Source organism: Dendrobates tinctorius, unplaced genomic scaffold, assembly GCF_039654945.1.
Source record: "Dendrobates tinctorius isolate UK_male_01 unplaced genomic scaffold, ASM3965494v1 ptg000174l, whole genome shotgun sequence".
NCBI classification, from domain to species: Eukaryota; Metazoa; Chordata; class Amphibia; order Anura; family Dendrobatidae; genus Dendrobates; species Dendrobates tinctorius.
The window spans coordinates 10,889,257-10,913,581 of record NW_027361841.1 but is presented as its reverse complement, the minus strand read 5'-3'; the positions used below and the strand labels follow the sequence as shown (position 1 = coordinate 10,913,581).

General features: G+C 44.9%; 1 protein-coding gene across 4 annotated transcripts in view; it reads right to left on the bottom strand.

The window, feature by feature from the left end:
- SEMA3E (semaphorin 3E) overlaps positions 1 to 24,325 on the bottom strand; it is a 379,235-nt gene that overhangs the window by 112,507 nt on the left and 242,403 nt on the right. For all 4 annotated transcript variants that reach the window (XM_073551307.1, XM_073551308.1, XM_073551306.1 and 1 more), the window contains exon 5: positions 17,975 to 18,068. In XM_073551307.1, coding sequence (XP_073407408.1) covers positions 17,975 to 18,068 — 94 coding nt within the window. The remainder of the gene's footprint in view (positions 1 to 17,974; positions 18,069 to 24,325) is intronic.

Here is a 24,325-nt window from a genome sequence, read left to right as displayed (position 1 = left end):
AAGGGATGGACATGGTCAGCAACAATACTCAGGTAGGCTGTGGCGTTGCAACGATGCTCAATTGGTACCAAGGGGCCCAAAGAGTGCCCAGAAAAAATTCCCCACACCATGACACCACCACCACCAGCCTGAACCGTTGATACAAGGCAGGATGAATCCATGCTTTCATGTTGTTTACGCCAAATTCTGACCCTACCATCCGAATGTCGCAGCAGAAATCGAGACTCATCAGACCAGGCAACGTTTTTCCAATCTTCTACTGTCCAATTTCGATAAGCTTGTGCAAATTGTAGCCTCAGTTTCCTGTTCTTAGCTGAGAGGAGTGGTGCCCAGTGTGGTCTTCTGCTGCTGTAGCCCATCTGCCTCAAAGTTCGACGCACTGTGCGTTCAGAGATGCTCTTCTGCCTACCTTGGTTGTAACGGGTGGCAATTTGAGTCACTGTTGCCTTTCTATCAGCTCGAACCAGTCTTCCCATTCTCCTCTGACCTCTGGCATCAACATGGCATTTCCGGCCACAGAACTGCCGCTCACTGGATTTTTTTTCTTTTTCGGACCATTCTCTGTAAACCCTAGAGATGGTTGTGCGTGAAAATCCCAGTAGATCAGCAGTTTCTGAAATACTCAGACCAGCCCTTCTGGCACCAACAATCATGCCACGTTCAAAGGCACTCAAATCACCTTTCTTCCCCATACTGATGCTCGGTTTGAACTGCAGGAGATTGTCTTGACCATGTCTACATGCCTAAATGCACTGAGTTGCCGCCATGTGATTGGCTGATTAGAAATTAAGTCTTAACACACAGTTGGACAGGTGTACCTAATAAAGTGGCCAGTGAGTGTATGTAGTATGTAGCATGTAGTATGTATGTAGCATGCATGTAGTATATATGTGTTATGTATGATGCATGTAGCATGCATGTAGTATGTATGTAGTATATATGTAGTATGTATGTAGCATGCAGTATGTATGTAGCATGCATGTAGTATATATGTAGTATGTATGTTGCATGTAGTATGAATGTAGCATGTATGTAGTATGCATGTTGTATGTATGTAGCATGTAATTTTTTTTTTTTTTTTTTTTTACATTTAACACATTAGCCGGATGATGGGACTACTACTGTCCCATCATTGGCTAATGTGTCAATCACTGTCATGGTAGCAGGCATCGCCCGATGGGACTTGTAGTCCCATCGGACGATGCCTGCACAGACCCCCGGAGCCTGCACAGACCCCCGGAGCCTGCACAGACCACCGGCAGGCCGGCACAGCCCCCCGGCAGGCCGGCACAGCCCCCCGGAGCCTGCACAGCCCCCCGGCAGGCCGGCACAGCCCCCCGGCAGGCCGGCACAGCCCCCCGGAGCCTGCACAGACCACCGACAGGCCGGCACAGACCACCGGAGCCTGCACAGACCCCCTGGCAGGCCGGCACAGCCCCCCGAAAGGCCCGTACAGACCCCAGAGAGGCTGTACAAGGGCAGGAAAGGATTTTTCTTATTCCGATACCGGAAGTCCCATAGACTTGAATGGGACTTCCGGTATCGGAATCGGCGATACCGATACTTTTTTTAAAGATCGGCCGATACCATCCGATACGATACTTTGAAGTATCGGACGGTATCGCTCAACTCTACCAGTGACCCATTTCCGTCACATCTCCTCCAGTCCCTTTCCCCTGCTGTCACCCCTCACCTAACTAAAATATTTAACCTCTCTCTCTCTTCTGGTATTTTTCCCTCCTCATTTAAGCATGCCATCATACATCCACTACTTAAAAAACCATCCCTCGACCAAAACTGTGCCGCTAACTATAGACCTGTCTCTAATCTTCCCTTCATCTCTAAACTCCTGGAACGCCTGGTCCACTCCCTTCTTATCCGCTATCTCTCAGAAAACTCTGTTCTCGACCCTCTCCAATCCGGTTTCCGCTCTTTACACTCCACCGAAACTGCCCTCACTAAAGTCTCTAATGATCTGCTAACAGCTAAATCAAATGGTCATTACTCCATGCTAATTCTCTTGGATCTCTCTGCAGCATTCGACACTGTGGATCATCAGCTCCTCCTCACTATGCTCCATTCCATTGGCCTCAAGGACACCGTTCTCTCCTGGTTCTCCTCCTATCTCTCCGACCGCTCCTTTACTGTTTCTTTTGCCGGTTCCTCCTCCTCTCACCTTCCCCTTACTGTTGGGGTTCCTCAAGGATCGGTTCTAGGCCCCCTCCTCTTCTCCTTGTACACTGCCCCTATTGGTCAAACAATCAGTAGATTTGGTTTCCAGTACCATCTCTATGCTGATGACACCCAATTATACGCTTCTTCTCCTGACATCACGCCAGCCTTTCTAGAAAACACTGGCGATTGTCTAAACGCTGTGTCTAATATCATGTCCTCACTATATCTGAAACTGAACCTGTCAAAGACTGAACTCCTGGTGTTTCCTCCCGCTACTAATGTACCTATACCCGACATTGCTATTTCTGTGTGTGGTTCCACTATTACTCCCCAGCAACATGCCCGCTGTCTTGGGGTCATACTTGATTCCGAGCTTTCCTTTGCCCCCCACATTCGATCACTGGCTCGCTCTTGTCATCTGCACCTCAAAAACATTTCTAGAATTCGACCTTTTCTTACTTTTGACTCTGCAAAAACTCTTACTGTTTCTCTTATTCATTCTCGTCTCAACTATTGTAACTCTCTTCTAATCGGTCTCCCTCTTACCAAACTCTCCCCTCTCCAATCTGTCTTGAATGCTGCAGCCAGGATCATATTCCTCACCAATCGTTACACCGATGCCTCTACCTTGTGCCAGTCATTACACTGGCTACCCATCCACTCCAGAATTCAGTATAAACTTATTACCCTCACCCACAAAGCCCTCCATGGCTCAGCACCACCCTACATCTCCTCCCTTGTTTCAGTATACTACCCTACCCGCGCCCTCCGTTCTGCTGATGACCTGAGGTTAGTATCCTCAATAGTCAGAACCTCCCACTCCCGTCTCCAAGACTTTACACGTGCCGCGCCAATTCTTTGGAATGCACTTCCCAGGTCAATACGATTAGTCCCCAATCCCCACAATTTTAAGCGTGTCCTGAAAACGCATTTATTCAGACTGGCCTATCGCCTCAACACATTAACCTAACCTATCCCTGTGTGGCAGAGCCAAAAGTTTTACCATAACCAGGTTCCCAGCATCATGTTCCCACATGCTTTATGCATCCATTAGCCCTCTGTGTCTGTACTGTTACACACTTAACATTATGGCTGGTCCATACAATCAGAGCAACTGTTACCACCCACCTTTCGTGTCTACCTCTTTCCTCATAGACTGTAAGCTTGCGAGCAGGGCCCTCACTCCTCTTGTTATTTGTTATAATCTACTGTATGTGATTATTGTTATGCTGTAATGTCTATTGTCTGTACAAATCCCCTCTGAAATGTAAAGTGCTGCGGAATATGTCGGCGCTATAAAAATAAATATTATTATTATTATATATATACAGCATATTCATGGTGATAGTGCATAAATTCTGAAACTTCTTTTACTGTGGCATCCTGGTTCACATCTGTTCCAGAAAAAAACACATAACATTTGATAAATTGAGGCATGCACAATATTATTTTTCAACATATCAATCTTTTAATCGAGTACATTTTAACGCAACAAATAATTAAAATGAATGGCCACAAGATGGCAGATCAACATTACAAATGAATTAGAAAGGCTGACCTACTATTGTCAGGGAACCGTATGTGTCTTAGTGTACTGCAGCTGAAAACCTTAGATCGCTTATTATCATAAATGAAAACAAATTACAGTATATTCACAAACACCAAATGCTGGTTCTTCAATAAACTGAGCAATATCTTTTAAAAAGTAGAATGTAAAAAGAAATCTTGACATCCTCATTTACTTTACTTTTTATATAGTTTTTTTTATCATTTTAAAATCCATGGGTATTAATTAATAAGAAGTTTATAACCACATTGCTGTTTAAGTCGCCTCTAATCTTTCAGTATGGCTTTCAAATGCAATAAAAGACTATTTTTTTTTTTATCTCAAACCAGTTGGCAAAGTAGGAAGATGTACATTTTCCTCCATACTTTTTATTCTTTCCAAAACATCTATATACTTGGTTATTATTATTATTATTTATTGTTATAGCGCCATTTATTCCATGGCGCTTTACATGTAGGTTTGGCTCAAAACGCAGAATAAAAAGTGCCCTAAAAATTAAGAGTGATTTCAGCATTAATCTATGCATATGGAGATTGCAATATGCCTTGACCATTCAAGACCGGCTACACAGTGATTGCCCCTATAAAGTTGGGCTATATCAGTATACAGTACATTTAATCAGGTATTGTAGATATACGCTTATCAATAAGAGAAAGTGATTAGAACTAAGCAGAGATTTTCAGTTCATATACTTGGAGTCCCTCAATTAGCCAAAATAAAGGTGGTTCTGATAGACCTGTGGGTTACATTTATGTGAATGTCCACCATGAGCTACAACATTGATTGTGCAGGGGATCTGCAAATTAAATGCTTGATTAGCTGGAGCTCTTAAGGTAAAATAATCAGCTATTTTCCAACATCTCCGGGAGAGCGAATGATGGCATTCCAGCTCATTACCAGGGCAGCTGCTTTATGAAGGAGTTCTCTCTGATGAGACAGCCTCCCTAAGTCATTTTATATGCTTATTTCTTCACTGATTTTAGAGTCTTGTGTTGTACGTTGGTGAGGACCGGATGTAATCCGGAGAGGCCAGCGGTGTGGTGATTATTAGATTTTTTTAACATCCGATATTAGGAATTAGGGGTTGTATGTGACCAGACCTCTCCAGATGCTGTCCGGTCCACTACTTTCCACAGGTGTGCTCCTGCCTCTATAAATCAGGACTACTGGCCACATCCAAGTCAGAGCTCATTGAGTTCCATAAGATTAGGTAGTCATGGCAACCTTATGAGGTGCAGTGAGCTTTGGCCTGGATGAAGCCTGAAGTTCTGGCCTATAGTGAAGGCCAGATCTGTGACTCACCTGACGACAGAAAGGAGAGAACCACAGTGAGGAACTGGTGAAATGAGTAATGGTTAAAAAAATCATGAAAACCTAATAAGTGAAGGAGAAAGACCAGCAACACTGTCCTTGTAAATATGGTGCACTTGAGGAAGGGACTCGTGATCCAGACTTATCGAAGTAGAACCTCAGCACCATAAAAAAGAAAAGGGGACTGTAGGTTTAGCTGCAAGACCTACAGTCCTATTTTCTTTTTGGTGGTGCTGAGGTTTCTACTTCCACAAAAAACAAATGATCTTTTTGTCCACCCTCTTCTTGTCATCTGGTCCTCTCCTTTCCGCCATCACGCACTGCATCTCTAAAATTTCCATACATGTCCAGGCCCTGGGGGTCACTGCATGTCATAAAGTTAATGTCACAACCTTATGATGCACAGTAACCTCTGAGACCTGGATCCGGTTGGAATTCCAGGTGTATAGTGAAAAGGCTGCAGATGTGGTGTGCGATGGTGGAAATAAAAGGACCAGATGTCGTGTGGGGAGCAATGGGGTGGTAAAGTGAGCATTTGTTTTTTTTCCCCGGTCCTTTTCCAACTTGCATACATATATAATTGAGTTATGAACAAAGCTACAGAACGCATCTAGTTCATAATCTGGGAATAGCCTGTAAATTTTTTTTCCATTTTTACTAATAGACCTAAGCCTCAAATGAGTTTGGGAACAGCAGAAAAAGGTAATCTTGTTACTGGCAAATGAACACACAGATTTAGATCAAAATGTGCAGAAATGACCTCATGTACCTTTTACATGTAGCAATAGTGTAATTCATATATATATATATATATATATATAAAATTGAATGTATGTGTGTATCACCAACCAATCACAAAGCATCTTTCATTTCACCAGAGCTGTTTAAAAGAAGCTGAGCTGTGATTGGTTGCTATGAGCAACAGTTTTCCCACTTCGCAACACCTCAGCAGACACTGACCGGGTGGGAGAAATCTAGCATCCCCAGGAACATAAGCTCCTACCATTGCCTGCCCCCCAGAAAGGAGCAGAGAGCACATGACAGAAATGAATCACCCCCTCCCATGCCCATATACCCATAACACATCCTCCATCCCATAGGCACCTCTTCCCTCTTAAAGGGATCTCCGGTATGGAAGTCAGGGCAAATCCCTCAGTGCTCTGATTCTGACCCCAGGCTTCTATTAAAGGGATCATTGGTATGTAAGTCAGGGCAAATCCATCCAGTGCTTTGGTTTTGACCCCATGCCCCTCTTAAAGGCATCCTCGGTATGGAAGTTAGGACCGTTCCACTCAGCGCTCTGGTTCTGACCCCAAGGTCTTTTAAAGGGATCATTAGTATGGAAGTTAGGGCAATTCCACTAAGCGCTCTGGTTCTGACCACAGGCCTCTCTTAAAGGGATCACCGGTATGGAAGTTAGGACCGTTCCACTCAGTTTTGAGGTTCTGACCTCAGGGTGTCTAAAATGCATCATTGGTATGGAAGTTAGGGCAATTCCACTAAGTGCTCTGGTTCTGACCCCAGGCCCCTCTTAAAGGGATCTCCAGTATGGAAGTTAGGGTAAATCCCTCAGTGCTCTGATTCTGACCCCAGGCTTCTATTAAAGGGTTCATTGGTATGGAAGTCAGGGCAAATCCATCCAGCCCTTTGGTTCTGACCCCAGGCCTCTCTTAAAAGGTCCCAGGTATGGAAGGTAGGGCAATTCCACTCAGCGTTCTGGTTCTGACCCCAGGCTCTCTTAAAGGGATCCCCGGTATGAAAGTCAGGGAAATTGCCTTCAAATACTCTAATACTGATCCCAGGCTCTCTTAAAGGGATCTCCGGTATGGAAGTTAGGGCAAATCCCTCAGTGCTCTGATTCTGACCCCAGGCTTCTATTAAAGGGATCATTGGTATGCAAGTTAGTGCAATTCCACTCAGTGCTCTGATTCTGACCCCAGGCCCCTCTTAAAGGGATCCCCGGTATGGAAGTGAGGGCAAATCCATTCTGCACTCTGATTCTGACCCCAGGCCCATCTTAAAGGGGTCCCCAGTATGGAAGTGAGGGCAAATCCACTCTGCGCTTTGGTACTGACCATAGGCCTCTCTTAAAGGAATCTCTGGTATGGAAATTAGGGTAAATCCCTCAGTGCTCTGATTCTCACCCCAGGCTTCTATTAAAGGGATCATTGGTATGAAAGTCAGGGCAAATCCATTCAGCGCTCTGTTCTGATGCCAGACCTCTCTTAAAGTGATCCCCGGTATGGAAGTTAGGACCGTTCCACTCAGCGCTCTGGTTCTGACTGGATGATGTGGGATATTAGGGGGAGTAGTCTGATGGCTCTGGCTGAAGAGATGATGCGGGATATTAGGGGAAGTAGTCCAGTGGCTCTGGCTGATGGGATGATGTGGGATATTAGAGGTAGTAGTCCGGTGGCTCTGGCTGATGTGGGATATTAGGGGTAGTAGTCCGGTGGCTTTGACAGGATGATGTGGGATATTAGTAGTAGTAGTCCGGTTGCTCTGATGGGATGATGTGGGATATTAGGGGTAGTAGTCCAGTGGCTCTGGCTGATGGGATGATGTGGGATATTAGGGGTAGTAGTCTGGTAGCTCTGGCTGACGGGATGATGTGGGATATTATAGTGAATGTGGCTATGCGAAGTGGGCGGGGCTCTAAACTCAGCTTTATATATATAGATATAATCATTATAATTTGTTATGATTAACCATAGTTAGTTACTATGCCCAGGCAATGCCGGGCTCTTCAGCTAGTATAACATATTTGCAGAATGCAGTTGCATAGTGTTGTTATATATACATATCTACTGCTTCTACAGTGCACTTGTATTGGAATATTCATTTAATACTATGCATGTGATGCTGCATGTAGGAGCATTTTCTATTTTTACTACATTTACATTACCTGCATACACATGTATATACTGTATATCCTCTTTTACATTCACAAAATAAACCTGGATGAGTACATTTACACACATATATCTGCTGCAAATTTTCCAATGCAGATTTTTGTGCAGATTCACAGCAAATATCTAGAAAAATCTGTATGTGTTACATGAAAAATGTTTTTTTTTAATTTTCCTCAAGCTTTACCCTATGCACTGCAAATGCTTCAATTCACCGTTAAAGTGTAAACTGATGTGCTGCACTTTCCACTGCTGATTATTCCGCAGTGTGTGGATGAGATTTTGTAATCCATCATTCACTTTACTGTTATTGTAACCTACTGTGGATTGCTGGGACTCGTGTAAAATGAAAAAACTTGCAAAATTGTTGCCAGCAACGTGTTGCTGGTTTAAAACTTGTAATGAATTCTGACCTGAGACCCTGATTCATTAAGACTGGTCATTAGTACTCCAATTTTATTTTTTCAAGTCCTTAATTGAGAGGCACACACCACTTAATGAATTTGGCACAATTTATTAGTGGCGTGTGCCTCTATTTGCCTTGCAAGAAATGTTACTCCAGTCAAGAACTGGAGTAACATTTCTGGCATAGGGTATGTTGCTACTTTTAATGAATTTGTCGGACAGGCATTGCCACACCCAACCCATTCCTGCCCATTTTGGCAAAGCTGCCTAAGACGCCAAGGCCACATTCATACTTTGAGTATTTGGTGAGTTTTTTTTACCTCAGTATTTGTAAGCCAAAAAAAAAACACATTTAAAAAATGTAATGACAAAAGTAACTTAATTTACCTAATAGGTGCAGGAATGCCACAACCTCAAAAATTCACCAAATAGTCTTCATGAGAACTTCACCTAAGGGTATATTTACATTGGGTCTTTGGAGCTAAGACTGTGAAGAAACTCTCCAAATGCGTCAGGAAAAATCCTGAAAAACTTGGCGTTCCCGCTCAATTTCCGCTCCAAAAAGCTACATAATTTACATCCATTTGCATCAAATAATTGCACATTTTCAGGCCAAATTCAGTTGAGCTGCTGCTGAAATCTCTCACTGTTAGGTACAAGCAGCTACTGTTTGTCACTCCATCTCTGCATACTCACCCGGCCATTGCTCCCACGCCGCAGCCACTCGCCGCCTGACAGCCATGGCGGTCACCTCTGACAGGCGCGTGGCCGACGGCGTCTTTGCATGCAATGCGCATGTGCCATAGGCCGTGGCCGCGCCTCCCTTCTGCCTCTTGTGCTCCGGCTGTGCCCTGACCCGGAAGCACCACCTGACCAATGGCAGACCAGACAGGGGCATATCAGGCCGCTTCCCCCTGAGGGAGGCGCCTGATCGTTGTGTTTCCTAGCACACTGGGCCCCGCTTCTTCGTGTGCTCTCTGCAGTCTCACAATCCCATTCTCATGTTCTTCCTGCAGCAGCCTCGCAGTCCTGCTAACAGTGTCCCCTGCTGCGCTCCAGTCCTGCCGTCCTACTCCAGCCCTGCCTCCGGTGTTCCTGTTCCTTCCTGCACCAGTTCTGCCATCCCACTCCAGTCCTGCTTCCGGTGTTCCTGTTCCATCCTGCTCCAGTCCTGCCATCCTACTCCAGTCCTGTCTCCGGTGTTCCTGTTCCATCCTGCTCCAGTCCTGCCATCCTACTCCAGTCCTGCCTCCGGTGTTCCTGTTCCATCCTGCTCCAGCCATCCCTCCATGCTCCAGTCTACTGTCTTACTCCATTCCTGTCTCCTGTGTTCCAGCTCTGTCCTGTCATCTACACTTCAGTCCCTCCACGTTCCAGTCTACAGTCTTACTCCACTCCTGTCTTCTGTGTTCCAGCTCTGTTCTGCCATCTACACTTCAGTCCCACACTCCTACTCCAGTCCATCCTGAGCCGCCCCTCTCGGTACCGGTGACCGTGGTGCTCGAACCCCTGGGCCTGCTCCTAACGGTCCCTGTATAAGGGTCAGTTCCACCTGGCAGCTCATCTGGGGCCCCTCGGTGCCACGGCCCAGAGGGTCCACTCCTGGAGATTCCGGCTCCAGACCAGCCACGCTAACAGTACGATCAGGCCATGGACTCCTCCGGTACTACTGCTACTACCCAGAAAGAGTTACTCTTCCTGTGGGAGAATCAGGGACGCATTATGTCTGTCATGAAGTCTATGGACACCCGTTTGTCGGCCCTGCAGGTGGCCGATCCTGGAACTGCCAATCTACTGGCCAATCTTCAACAGGAGCTGGGCCAGCAACAAGATACTCAAGCCCATATTTTGACTTACATGGCCTCCTTTGATAGTCGCCTGTCGGTCCTCCAGTCTGCCGCCGCAACTCCGACTCCTCCCTCCACTCCTACAGCTCTCCCGACCCCCCCGCCTCGCCAAACCGCCTCGCTTCACTGGGTATCCCAAGCTCTGCAGGGGGTTCTTAAATCAGTGTAGCCTCCACTTTGAATGGTTGCTGCAGCAATATCCCTCTGACTGGGCCAAAGAAGCCTTTATTATGTCCCATCTGGAGGGAGAGGCCCTGTCCTGGTTGAATCCTCTCTGGGAACGTGACGATCCCGTTGTCTCAAGTCTTCCGGTTTTCTTGGATACTTTCCGCAGGGTCTTCGCTGAGCCGGGTCGGTTAGCCGCTCTCACCAAGTCACTCTTTAACCTACATCAGGGTTCTCTCACGGTCGGACAGTATGCTATCCGCTTTCGCACTATCTCCTCCGAGCTTGGCTGGAATAGCACGGCTTTGGTAGGGGCGTTCTGGCGCTGTCTTTCAGGCAGAATAAAAGATGAACTCGCAGGTCGAGATACCCCGCCCATCCTAGAGGACCTTATCTTGCTGGCTACCCGCATTGACCTACGTTTCCAGGGACACGCTCGGGAGTCAGCGAGAGACAGGAGGTCCACCAGGCCAGCTCCCCTTCTCACCCGTTCTGCCAGTCCTTGTTCGGCCGGGTCCCCTTCTTCCTCCTCGGTCGAGTCCATGCAGATAGACCGCCTCAAGTTGGCCGAGTTGCGTCAGCAAGAGAGGCAGGCACAAGGTCTGTGCCTTTATTGCGGAGGTTCATCACACTATATCCGCACCTGTCCTAAGAGACAGGGAAACTCCTCTGCCTAGGTCAGGTAAGAGAGGCTTCCCAAGTGATGATGATCCCTCTCAACTTCTTACTATATCTGTTCATTTGCTTTCAGGGGAGAGACGTGGGTCCGAGGTGGCCTACGTGGATTCGGGCTCGGCAGGTAACTTCATTCGGCCTGAAGAAGCGGACGAATATCAAATTCCCATGGTTGCTCTATCTAACCATCTCCAGATTGTCACAGTGGATGGCAAACCACTACAGGTGACTGTCACCTGGGTCACTGAAGAAGTGGAGTTGCAAGTCGGTGCCTTACATCGAGAGAAGATAGCCTTTTATGCTTTGCCTAAGCTCTCCCACACCATTCTACTCGGTCTCCCATGGTTAAGGACTCATCAGCCTGTTCTCGACTGGTCTTCTGGGGAGATACTCCGCTGGGGACACCCGTGCCAAGCTCGCTGTCTGACTCCTGTCCGCCTGGCGGCCGCTCCTCGGCCACCCCCAGACCTTCCGGGTCTCCCTCCAACCTACAGTTCCTACGCCGATGTCTTTGATAAGAAGGAAGCGGAGGTCCTTCCTCCACACTGGCCTTTTGACTGCCCAATTGAACTTGTTCCCGGTTCAACCCCCCCAAGGGGCAGAATCTACCTCTTGTCTCCCGCTGAGACAGCCATGTCCGAATACGTCCGGGAGAACCTCGCCAAAGGCTTTATATGGAAATCCTTGTCGCCCGCGGGAGCCGGGTTTTACTTCGTCAAAAAGAAGGATGGAACTCTACGGCTGTGCATTGACTATAGGGGCTTGAATGAGATTACCATCAAGAACAGGTACCCTCTTCCACTCATTCCGGAGTTGCTTGACCGTCTCAGAGGGGCTCGGGTCTTCTCCAAGCTGGATCTCAGAGGAGCCTATAATCTGGTCCGTATCCGCGCTGGAGACGAGTGGAGACGGCTTTCAACACTCAAGACAGCCATTATGAGTACCTGGTCATGCCCTTTGGTCTCTGCAATGCTCCTGCGGTGTTTCAAGAGTTCATCAACGAGATCTTCCGGAACCTCTTGTACTCCTGTGTGGTCATGTACTTGGACGACATCCTCGTCTTCTCGCTGGATCTCTCATCCCATAGAAAGAGTGTCCGCTTGGTGTTACAGCATCTTCGGGAGAACCGCCTGTATGCAAAGATAGAGAAATGTCTCTTCGAACAGACCTCTGTGCCGTTTCTGGGATACATTATCTTCGACACTGGACTGAGGATGGACCCAGAGAAGCTGTCTGCCATTCTCAAATGGTCTCGCCCCGTCAGAGTAAGGGCGATACAACAATTTCTTGGATTCGCCAATTATTACCGGCAATTCATCTGTCACTTTTCTGCAATCACAAGACCTATTACTGCTCTCACCCGTAAAGGGACTACTCCCAAGGATTGGTCTCCAGAGGCTGAAGAGGCCTTTCTGACCCTAAAACGGGCTTTCTCCACGGCTCCGGTCCTGCATCGCCCGGAGAGCAACCGACCTTTTGTACTCGAGGTGGACGCTTCCTCGACGGGTGCCGGGGCAGTATTGTCCCAGAGATCCGCCTCCGGTCGTCTGCACCCTTGTGGCTTCATCTCGAAGGCCTTTTCTCCATCCAAGTGTAACTACTCGATCGGCGACTGGGAACTTCTGGCCATCAAGTTGGCCTTGGAGGAGTGGCGTCACCTCCTGGAGGGAGCTGTCCATCCCTTTATCATCTTCTCGGATCACAAGAGTCTGCCCAGAGACTCAGCCCTCGTCAAGCCAGATGGTCCTTGTTTTTCGCCCGATTTGACTTTGAGCTCCTTTTCCATCCCGGCAACAAAAATCCCAAAGCCGACGCTCTGTCCATGGTCTTCCAGCCACACGAAACCACGGAGGAACCCTAGCATATCATTGACCCCACTAGGATCATCACAGTGGCTCCAGTGAACTGGCTTGCTCCTCCTCCTGGCAAAACGCTTGTGCCTGAGAACCTCCAGCGAAAATTCCTCCTATGGGGGCACTCCTCCAAACTGGCCGGCCATGCTGGGACTAAGAAGACCCTGGATCTTATCATGCGTCACTACTGGTGGCCCACTGTTATGAGCTCATTTTCTGCTCCACCAGTTCCCCTTCCGTTCTCCCTCTGGTGGTGACAGGAGGTAGTGAGGTTGGTTTAAGTGGTAGTGATCTGCCACCTGGTGAGGAAGATAACGATTGGATCTCTGGAGTATCAGACTGGATATAAGACAGCCGACGCCCTATCCAAGTGCTGGTGATTCAGTCTGCTTCTCAGGTCTTGGACTCAGCTGTGTTCCAGTCTTCTCAAGTTAAGTTTGTTTTTGTTACTGTTCACACTTGCTCTTGTTGGTCATTTCAGTTTTTTGTGTGGTCAGCCAGCCCGGCTGGGCTGTGCTGAATTTCCACTCTCATTTGCCAAATTGCCTTTTTGTTTGTCCCTTATTAGATTGGCCTCTTTTTGCTCTGTCTCAGAATATTTCAGTGTGCTGATATAGTGGGAGAAGTCTAGCGACTTCAGGGTTAATTTTGCTATCAGTTGTGTTGGACATTTTTGTAGGATTTTTTGGCAGATTGCAGACAGGGTCTTTCCTTTCCTGTCCTTTCTAGTTAGTTTGGCCCCATCATTTGCTAAGCCTATTTTCCTACCTTTGTTTGTGTTTTCATCTTGTTTCATCGTCAATACATGTGGGGGGCTGTTTCTCCTTTGGGGTCTGCTCTGGGGCAGTTAGTTTTCCTCTTTTCCTGCTTTAGGCTTATTTAGTTCTCCAGTTGTGATGATGCGTCTAGGACCACCATAAGAATGCTCCACGACTGCTGCTAGTTGCGTGGTAGGATCAGGTGTCTGCAGTCTGCATAGTTACCAACCTCTTTGGTTTTCTGAGATATAGCTTGTGTTGTTTTTTATTTCCTCCTCGGTGACCCGTTCCTAACAGCCCACGCTTCGCCAAGATGTACTCGATTTTGTGGCTTCTTGTCCATCCTGTGCAAAAAACAAAGTGCAACGAACACCTCCATCCGGCTTGTTGCTGCCATTGTCCGTCCCTGTGGTCCCTTTGGAAAACATCGCTATGGATTTCATCACCGACCTACCCTGTTCTTCTGGCTGCACAGTCATCTTGGTGGTGGTGGATCGTTTTTCCAAGATGGCCCACTTCGTCCCTCTGCCCGGTCTCCCCTCGGCTCCGGAGCTGGCCAAAGTCTTCATTCACCAAATCTTCAGATTTCATGGACTACCTCAACACATTGTGTCGGACCGAGGGGTTCAGTTTACCTCCAAGTTCTGGCGATCACTTTGTAAGCTCATGAACGTTTCCCTTGACTTTTCCTCGGCCTACCATCCACAGTCCAACGGGCAGGTGGAGCATACCAACCAGACGTTGACTGGGTACCTACTTCATTTCTCCAACGCCCACCAGAATGATTGGGTTGACTTACTTCCCTGGGCTGAGTTCGCTTACAACAACCATGCTGGTGAGTACTCGGCCAAGTCTCCGTTTTTCATTGTGTTCGGCAGACATCCTGGTGTTCCCCTTCCGATAACCCCTGCCTCCGAGGTACTCGCGGCCAACACTTTGTCCTCCGAATTTTCCCAGATTTGGGCCGAGACCAACATGTCACTCAAGAAGTCCGCTGACTGGATGAAGATTTATGCCAACAAGAAGAGATTGGATCCTCCACCCTATCGTGTTGGGGACAAGGTCTGGCTCTCGTCCAAATTTATCCGGTTGAAACTGCCCTCCTACAAGTTGGGGCCAAGCTACATCGGTCCATTTAAATTTCTTGGACGTATCAACGATGTTGCCTACAAAATGAGGTTGCCTGCTTCGCTTCGGGTCCCGAACACCTTCCATGTCTCTCTCCTGAAACCTGTGGTGCTGAATCGCTTCCATTCCCTGCCTGATTCCGGTCCTCAGCCGGTGGGTGCCGATGATGTCTTTGAAGTGAAGGACATTATCGCCATGAAGAAGGTTAGAGGTAGGACATTTTTTCTTGTTGACTGGAAGGGCTTTGGTCCTGAGGAGAGATCCCAGGTACCTCAGGAGAATATCAATGCTCCCCGTATCCTCAAGTGATTTCTTGCTAATCTCCGGGGAGGGTGGCTTAGGGGAGGGGGTACTGTCACGCCATCTCTGCATACTCACCCGGCCATCGCTCCCACGCCGCAGCCACTCACTGCCCGACAGTCACGGCAGTCACCTCTGACAGGCGTTTGGCCGATGGCATCTTTGCATGCAATGCGCATGCGCCATAGGCTGCGGCCACGCCTCCCTTCTGCCTCTTGTGCTCCGGCTGTGCCCTGACTCGGAAGCACCCCCTGACCAATGGCAGACCAGACAGGGGCATATCAGGCCACTTCCCCCTGAGGGAGGTGCCTGATCATTGTGTTTCCTAGCACACTGGGCCCTGCTTCTTCGTGTGCTCTCCGCAGTCTCACAATCCCGTTCTCGTGTTCTTCCTGCAGCAGCCTCGCAGTCCTGCTATCAGTGTCCCCTGCTGCGCTCCAATCCTGTCGTCCTACTCCAGCTCTGCCTCCAGTGTTCCTGTTCTATCCTGATCCAGTCCTGCCGTCCCACTCCAGTCCTGCCTCTGGTGTTCCTGTTCCATCCTGCTCCAGTCCTGCCGTCCTACTCCAGTCCTATCTCCGGTGTTCTTGTTCCATCCTGCTCCAGTCCTGCCGTCCTACGCCAGTCCTGCCTCCGGTGTTCCTGTTCCATCCTGCTCCAGTCCTTCCATCCTACTCCAGTCCTGCCTCCGGTGTTCCTGTTCCATCCTGCTCCAGTCCTTCCGTCCTACTCCAGTCCTGCCTCCGGTGTTCCAGTTCCATCCTGCTCCAGTCCTTCCGTCCTCCTCTAATCCTGTCTCCTATGTTCCTGCTCCAGCCATCCTTCCACATTCCAGTCTACTGTCTTACTCCATTCCTGTCTCCTGTGTTCCAGCTCTGTCCTGTCATCTACACTTCAGTCCCTCCATGTTCCAGTCTACAGTCTTACTCCACTCCTGTCTCCTGTGATCTAGCTCTGTTCTGCCATCTACACTTCAGTCCCACACTCCTACTCCAGTCCATCCTGAGCTGCCCCTCTTGGTACCGGCTACCGTGGTACTCGAACCCCTGGGCCTGCTCCTAACGGTCCCTGTATAGGGTTCAGTTCCCCCTGGCAGCTTGCCCGGGGCCCCTCGATGCCTCGGCCCAGAGGGTCCTCTCCTGGAGATTCAGGCTCCAGATCAGCCACGCTAACACTGTTAGTTAGGCTAATGGTTAGGGCAGGTTCACACGAGGGTATCAAAAAATCATTCAGAGTGTCATCCAGAAAAGTGTGACAATTTCTTTATCATGTGAGGCCACATCTAGAATATGGGATCCAGTTTTGGGCTCCACATTAAAAAAGGACATTCAGAAATTAGTGTCAGTTCAAAGGCGGGCAACTAGATTATTACAAGGGACGGAAGGTCTCTCATATGATGAGAGGTTGGAAAAGTTGGGCTTGTTTAGCTTAGAAAAAAGATGCCTCAGAGGAGATCTCATTTACATGTATAAATGTGTGGTCAGTACAAAGGACTGTCACATAACTTATTCCTTCCAAGGACCATATTAAGGTCCGAGGGCACTCATTATGGCTGGAAAAAAAGATGATTCCAACAGCTAAACAGGAAAGGGTTCTTTGCAGTTAGAGCAGCCAGAGTGTGGAATGCCTGACCACAATAGGTAGTAATGGCAGACACTATAACACGTTTTAAAAAAGAGCTGGATGATTTCCTCAGAACACATGACATTGTGGGTTATAGTTAATTTAGTGACAAAAAACAATTGATGGAGAAAGGTTGAACTTGATGGACCTAGGTGTTTTTTCAACTTTTGTAACTATGTAATTTGTCATCTGCATGCAATCTGTTTCTTACTTAGCAGCTATTATTCATTTCTAAGCTTACTATGTTATAGAACTGCAATGTACACATGAAAATCAGATAGTATACTGTGGTTTTGTATGGCATCTGAGTTTTTTCATGCACCGATAGACTAGAATGGGTGAGTCTCATCCATTTTACAGGAGAAACTTGCACGCTGAGATTTTTTTTCCCATGCAAATTTGGTCAGTGAAAATAATTGCTCATCTGCACTGTCCCTTTGAATAACATTGGCCGGATTGTGCCCCATTGTACAACATTGGTCGGATTGTGCCCCATTGTATAACATTGGTCAGATTGTGCCCCATTGTATAACATGGGTAAGATTGTGCCCCATTGTATAACATTGGTCAGATTGTGCCTCATTGTATAACATTGGTCGGATTGTGCCCCATTGAATAACATTGGTCCGACTGTGCCTCATTGAATAACATTTGTAGGATTGTGCCTCATTGAATAACATTGGACGGACTGTGCCTCATTGAATAACACTGGTCAGATTGTGTCTCATTGTATAACATTGGTCAGATTGTGCCCCATTGAATAACATTGGTCAGACCGTGCCTCATTGAATAACATTGATCGGATTGTGCCCCATTGAACAACATTGGTCGGATTGTGCCCTATTGTATAACATTGGTCAGATTGTACCCCATTGTATAGCATTGGTCGTGTAAATGAATACACTTAAACTCTTATGTTTTCTCACTTTTCAGCTGGACCCATAAAATGCTTATTTTAATGTCAGGATTATATAGCATTTATGACATTGATTTTGCAACCTAGGTACACCAGCCTCAATAGTGCTAAAAGATCTGTTTAACAATGTATTCAGTTTGTATTGTTAATCCTAGTCACGGTTGCTCTTTGTGATATTAAATCTGAGTTCTGATTGGTTCCAACTGGCCACCACAACATTGGATAAATACTTGGGATAAATGAGGCTCATTGTTCATAGCTGATTGACATATGACTATCTGATGAACAAGATAAAAGGGAAAAATTGATGTCTTCTACATTTATTCACATGATGAGAATTACCTGCTAATGTTGAAACCACAGATGAGTCCGGGTCAAAAGGGCATCTGCCTCGTCCTCGTTCAGACTTTTGGAGCTCTTGTTGGAAAATATGTTCCTGTAAGAATCAGATAACAACGGCGCAAAAATAAAGGTAAATCACGTGTGACCAATGTGCACAGGTTATGTAATGTAGGACCAAAATACAGAGGAACTTGTTTAACTGAGCAATGAAATAAAGTTATGTAATTATAATAGTTAAAGATACATTATGCTCATATTGTGTTAAAGGGTTTCTCCACTGTAAGAAAAATTGGTCCGCAAACACTTTTATACTTGTAAAATAGCCAAAAGAACAGGTACTCACCCTCTTAGGGCTCAGCACAGGCTCTCATCTTCCACTCTTATCTCTATATTTTGGCTACAGTGGTGACATCGACAGCGCACATTACCACTGCAGCTAATCACTGAGCCCAGCTGTTCATGTCATCCACATCAGTACATCTGCTGACCTCGGTAATTGGCAGCAGTAGTGATGTGCACCATTGGCCTTACATCATCACTGCTGCAGATATGTAGGTTGAGCAGTGGTGGGGGCCTCTGAGGGTTAGAAACTGCTCTTAATGTTATTTTATAAGTATAAAAGCATTTAGGGGACTTTTCCCTTAGAGAAAAAACCTTTTACTGGTCTTTGTTTTGTCTTATATGAAGGAAAAATTCCTGTGTACAACCTAAAAAGAAACAAACTCATATTTAAAACAATTACTTTTTTACGAAAAATAGAAAGAAAAATGGAACAAGCAATAAAAGATTTATTCACCCCACCAGTGTTACTGGGTTCAATGCAATATGTGATTATGAAGAGTCAAATTAAGCATCAGGAATCTGTTGAGTAATTGCGCTGCATCTTCACTCCTTACAGCTGGAGGCTGCTATTGTGTATCGGAAATCGCCCTTTACTAAGATGGCTGATGTTGAACCTGTGGAAGTCATCTTATTTCCTGTTTGATCCTACTTAGGGTCACATAGAAGTCTGACACACTGCTTGAGTACTGTGTCTAGTCTTCTGTTAAGTTCCAGTCTTCAGCTCCTGAGAACTGTCTTAAGCCTTCTTCGCATGTTCTTTGTGGTCCGGTTCTTAAGGACCGCAAGTACGGACATACGCACAACCATTGTATTCAATGGTGGTGCGCACATGTCAGCCAGAGCACATTGAGCTCAGCATGAAAAGCGTTTCCTGTGACTGCCGGTAATCTTAATGATGTCACTACCTGTCACGTGCAACTGCGTTCTCACACTCAGCTCAGTTCCAGCTAGTGTGGTGAGAGATCCATAATCCATGGTGATGAACTTTCTCATGGCAGCTCAGCGATATACACTGCAGAAGAGATTTTGCTCCTGTGTCAGTATGAGCCAGCTGGCCAGGAGAGCAGTCACAGATATGACTGCTCTCCAAATCATCCGGATCATCGTGGGACAGTATGGATTAACTTCACATTGTACAGGTGTAGGATATGGTTGTTTATTATTTTTCTTCTTTTACAGGTGACATGGGCATAAGTGTATTAGATGTAAAGGTGAGAATTATGATTGTTTATTATTTTCTGTCTTTTACAGGTGACATTGGCTTCAATAGATTAGGAGAAAAGGTGAGTATCGCTGTGTTTTTTATTTTTATTTCAAATAAAGGAGTCTTTGTCATTATTTCAATTAAATGATGTTATTCTGGCTGTGTCTATTGTACAATTTAACTAGTTAGTTATGAGGTAGGTTATAGATGCATCTCCATTATTAACCTGTGGGCTTGATGTCAGCGGCCATAAAACAGCTGACATCAACCCCACAACTATTGCTTCACTTTCCATCACACCAGGGCAAGTGGGAAAAGCCGGGCAAAGTGCCAGAATTGGCCCAACTAATAGATGAGCTTCTTTGGAGGTTGCTATTTCTAGGCTGCGGGGGCCAATATCCATGGCTCCTTCCCAGTCTCAGAATACCAGCCTCTAGCTGTTTGCTTTAGCTCAGCTGGTTGTCAAAAATGGGTTATTTTTTTAAATAGTTTAAGAAAAGTGGGACACCTCTATTCTTGATAACCAGCCATGCTAAAGCTGACACCTGAAGGTTTCAGCCCACAGCTGTCAGTGTTGCCTGCACTGGTTATCAAAAATAGAGGAGAACCCACTTAATGTTTTATTTAATTTATTTAGAACTCACAGGCGCTGGCTGATGAATACTCCCATCAGTAGTGCCTGCTTTCGCTGTTATCAGCAAAAGCAGGCATAGGCTGATGAGAGTAGAACTTTCTCATCAGTTGATGCCTGTGACTGGCAGTAATCTTTTTACTGACAGAGCTGGAGCCTCAGCTCTTTGGGTCATAGGCAGCATTTCTCTTCCTTCAAACACGGCGAGTTGAGTTAATGACAAAGACTCAATTTTTGTCTCATCTGACCACTGCACCTTCTCCCAATCACATCCAGATGTCCATTGGCAAACCTCAGATGGGCCATGCACATGTGCCTTCTTGAGCAAGAGTACCTTGCAGGCACTGCAGGATTTTAAACCTTTACGGTGTAATGTCTTACCAATGGTTTTCTTGGTGACTGTGGTCTCAGCTGCCGTGAGATCATGAAGAAGTTCCCCCTTGTTGTTTTAGGCTGATTTCTCACCTTCCTCGTAATCAAGGATACCCCACGATTTTGCACGGTGTCCCAGATCGATATGTATTGAGAGTCATTTTGTATTTCTTTCATTTTCTTACTATTGCAACAACAGTTGTCTCCTTCTCACCCAGCATCTTACTTATGGTTTTGTAGCCCATTCCAGCATTTTACAGGTCTATGATCTTGTCCCTGATGTCCTTATAAAGCTCTTTAGTCTTGCCCAGAGCAGAGTCTTGTTGTAGAGGATAGAGTCTGACTGATTAATTGAGTCTGTGGACAGGAGTCTTTTATAAAGGTGACTATGTAAGACAGATGTCTTTAATGCAGGTAACAATTTGATTAGGAGCGTTTAGCTGGTATGTAGGAGACAGAACTCTTAATGGTTTGTAGAGGATCAAATACTTATTTCTCACTGCAAAATACAAATAAATGTAAATAATTTATACAATGTGATTTTCTGAATTTTAATTTTGATATTCTATCTCAATGTTTAAATTAACCTACCCTTAAAATTATAGACTGTTCATGTCTTTGTCAGTGGGCAAAATGTACAAAATCAGTAAGGGATCAAATACTTATTTCTTCCACTGTATATTGACCTAAGAGAGATTGACCGGACACTCTTTTTACCTTCACATGCTATTGCAACCTTTATGCTGTAAAATTTAAAGCAGGAACTGAACGCTCAGAGCAATAAAAATGTAACAGCCATTTTATAAGATTTGTCGATGATTTCCTTCAAATTACAGAACTATTCACACTAACTGCTGAATGAATACTATTCGTGATTTCAAAGACGTGACATTCTCCATACAGCAATGTGTGACTGCTGGAAATGGTTTGAAAGCAGGATAACTCTATATATTTCACGTGTTGCATCTGCTCATTTCCACATGTTCACAATTTGAGCTGAAGAGGGATTACAATTATATGATAATATCTATTAGATAAGGTTATAACCTCAGGGATTTCAGCTCTTTTGACATTGACATGTCCTATGCGTAAGCAATGAGGAAATTGAAATAAATTAAAAACAGCCACTCAAGTAAGATCTCCCTTGGAGATGACCAAGCTTTATATTTTCATTAAGTAATATAAAGCAGTACAAAATGTGCTAGGTGTGGTCCCAATACGCAGTTCTATAAAGGTCATGTACATTTTTACTTTTTGAAAACCTGGTATTAGTTTAGATTTTTTTAAAATAAGCATATTTCCTAACGTTTTACAACCATTTTCCAACAATGTTCATTGACAGTCCAAATGTCAACTCATGCTCCTTGAATCTAAGGATTATGGGGAAGCTGAATAGATATGATCGAATTTGCCAGATTGCACTGATTTTACAGGCCAATTCGATTTGCAGCAATTTTTTTTAACCGTTTACTCGGCCCTATATGGTTCAGGAAAATGGCGGCTGACATGTTGTTGAATTAATGCGAAGCAAATTTGCCAAAATTTCTTATTCTGGAGAAAATAATTTTTGCAAAATTTGAAGAGAATTCAATCCCACTTTAATAAACTTGCTTATCTCTAATTCTGATAGTCAGAAACAACCAGTCAGAAAATCCTAATTTTAAAGTTATGCCACTCCTTTCGGTGATGTAGCAAAACATTTATTTAATGTTTACACCACCCTAAAAAATAACACTTAAAATTTGTATCATGAAGTGAATAAATTGACTAGAGGTAAAAATTCTCAATATAGAGTGACAAATCTCAAAATGCTAATTGTAAATGATTATGTTTTGTTGTGATGCTCTCTGTTGTATGGTTGGTTTGCGGCACTTCACCGACAAGGAGGAAGAGGAAATGGGCTACAACAAAATACAAGCTGTGAAGAAGGGTTTCTTGTCTGAAGGGGTAGAAAAGTTGAATGGATGGTGCCAAATTTTATGGACTTCAGCAACCAGAAAAGTTTGTTAGGATGGACAAGTGGTTGCCTTGGGGAATGAGAGGAGGTGCGCAGACACTGCTGATAAAGATTGGCTAGTTCCACAATATTTTTTTGTGTGATTATTTGTGTTAGATGGTTAGTGGTTAAAATGTGCACTCTTTAATAATGCTTAAACTGGTTGTCCCATGTTTCAATCTTCAGCAGTGCAGTGACGATTGACGGCTCAGCGCAGTAGCATGGCTGAGCCACTTCCCTAACTGTGCACTCTCTCATGCTCCTAGCAGAAGCAGCTTTGTCTCTGCAGCACGAGGACACTGAGGCTGGATCGATGTACCAGCAGTTCTTGCAAACTAAATAGAAAAGAGCTTGTAATCACACATTCATTGACTAGGAGACCGGCCACCTAAATTCTGTACAGACTGGCCACCTAAATGTACAATACAGAATTTATAGAATATAAAATCCATCAGCTCTTGAGAATGGAGACAATTTATATTTTATAATTGCAAAGTTGCTTGGTTTTAAATCTTGAAATTTTACCCATTTCATAAAATTAGAATAATCACAAAACTATTTGCAAGTTATTGACCTGATGATTATGGTATGCTGGATAGTGTTATTACCACCTGTACTTTTATTTGACTTTTCTAGCTGAACATGCTTATTTCTAGCACCAAGGGGACTGAGATCTAATGTCAAAAGCTCAACAAAGAGGGAGTGCAACATGAAATGAATAATAAGAAGATTTGCTCTTCAGCAGCCAGGAGCCTACATGGGGGAGGATTACTGTCAAGAACAGGTGTTAGCCTTACTATTAGCATTCTAGCTCTTTTTAATGTTATGTTCTTTTATTGTGGTTTATTTTACTGCAGAAAGTTTTAGGTTCTAAAATAAAAGCAGTTATGAAAATCAATATTATTCCTTTACTTCAGTCAAATTACCGATAATTTCTATCAAACCATACATATTTTCAGAATTAAAAGGTCCATTTAAAACTATTTAGTATTTGTCAATTTTAACATGACATAAATACAATTGCTATATCAACTAGCACATCTGAAGGCTGATGCTGAGTAAGGGTTTGGGCTCCTATTAAAATAATATTAGGCATTCCTTTTTTCCTGGCTGGACAGCTACAAGTAAGTCCAAGAGCAGCAAAGAAAAATATGCTTAATGATGTAATTATTGAGACATGCTCAAGTAACGCCCTGGTGTTGCATTTTCTAAACCATGTGACAGCTAAAATAATGGGATTTGAAATTTTAAACTACTCGAGTTTCAAGGAGGTCACTGCAATTTTGTGGTTTCTTGGTTAAACATAAATGTAATGTATTAGACATGGTTATAATGTTTCCGCTTTTTGGTTTTATTTAAGTTTTTTGGTTATTGTCAGCCTTACTAATTTCCTGCTGTGGTCTTCAATAACATTTTAGCTTATTATTTATTTATTTATTTATTTTTAGAGCACCATTGATTCTTTTGTGCCGTACATGAGAAGGGTTACACCCAAGATGTAAATATACAGGTGCATCTCACAAAATTAGAATATCATCAAAAAGTTGATTTATTTCATTTCTTCAATACAAAAAGTGAAAATAATATATTAGATACAGTCATTACAAACAGAGTGATCTAGTTCAAGTGTTTATTTCTGTTAATGTTGATGATTATGGCTTACAGGTAGTGTTGAACGATACCATCCGATATCGTGAAGTATCGGATCGGATTGGATCGGACTGATACCCAAAAAGTATTGGGTATCGCCGATTCCGACACCGAAAACCCATGCAAGTCAATGGGGCACAAATATCGGAATTAAAA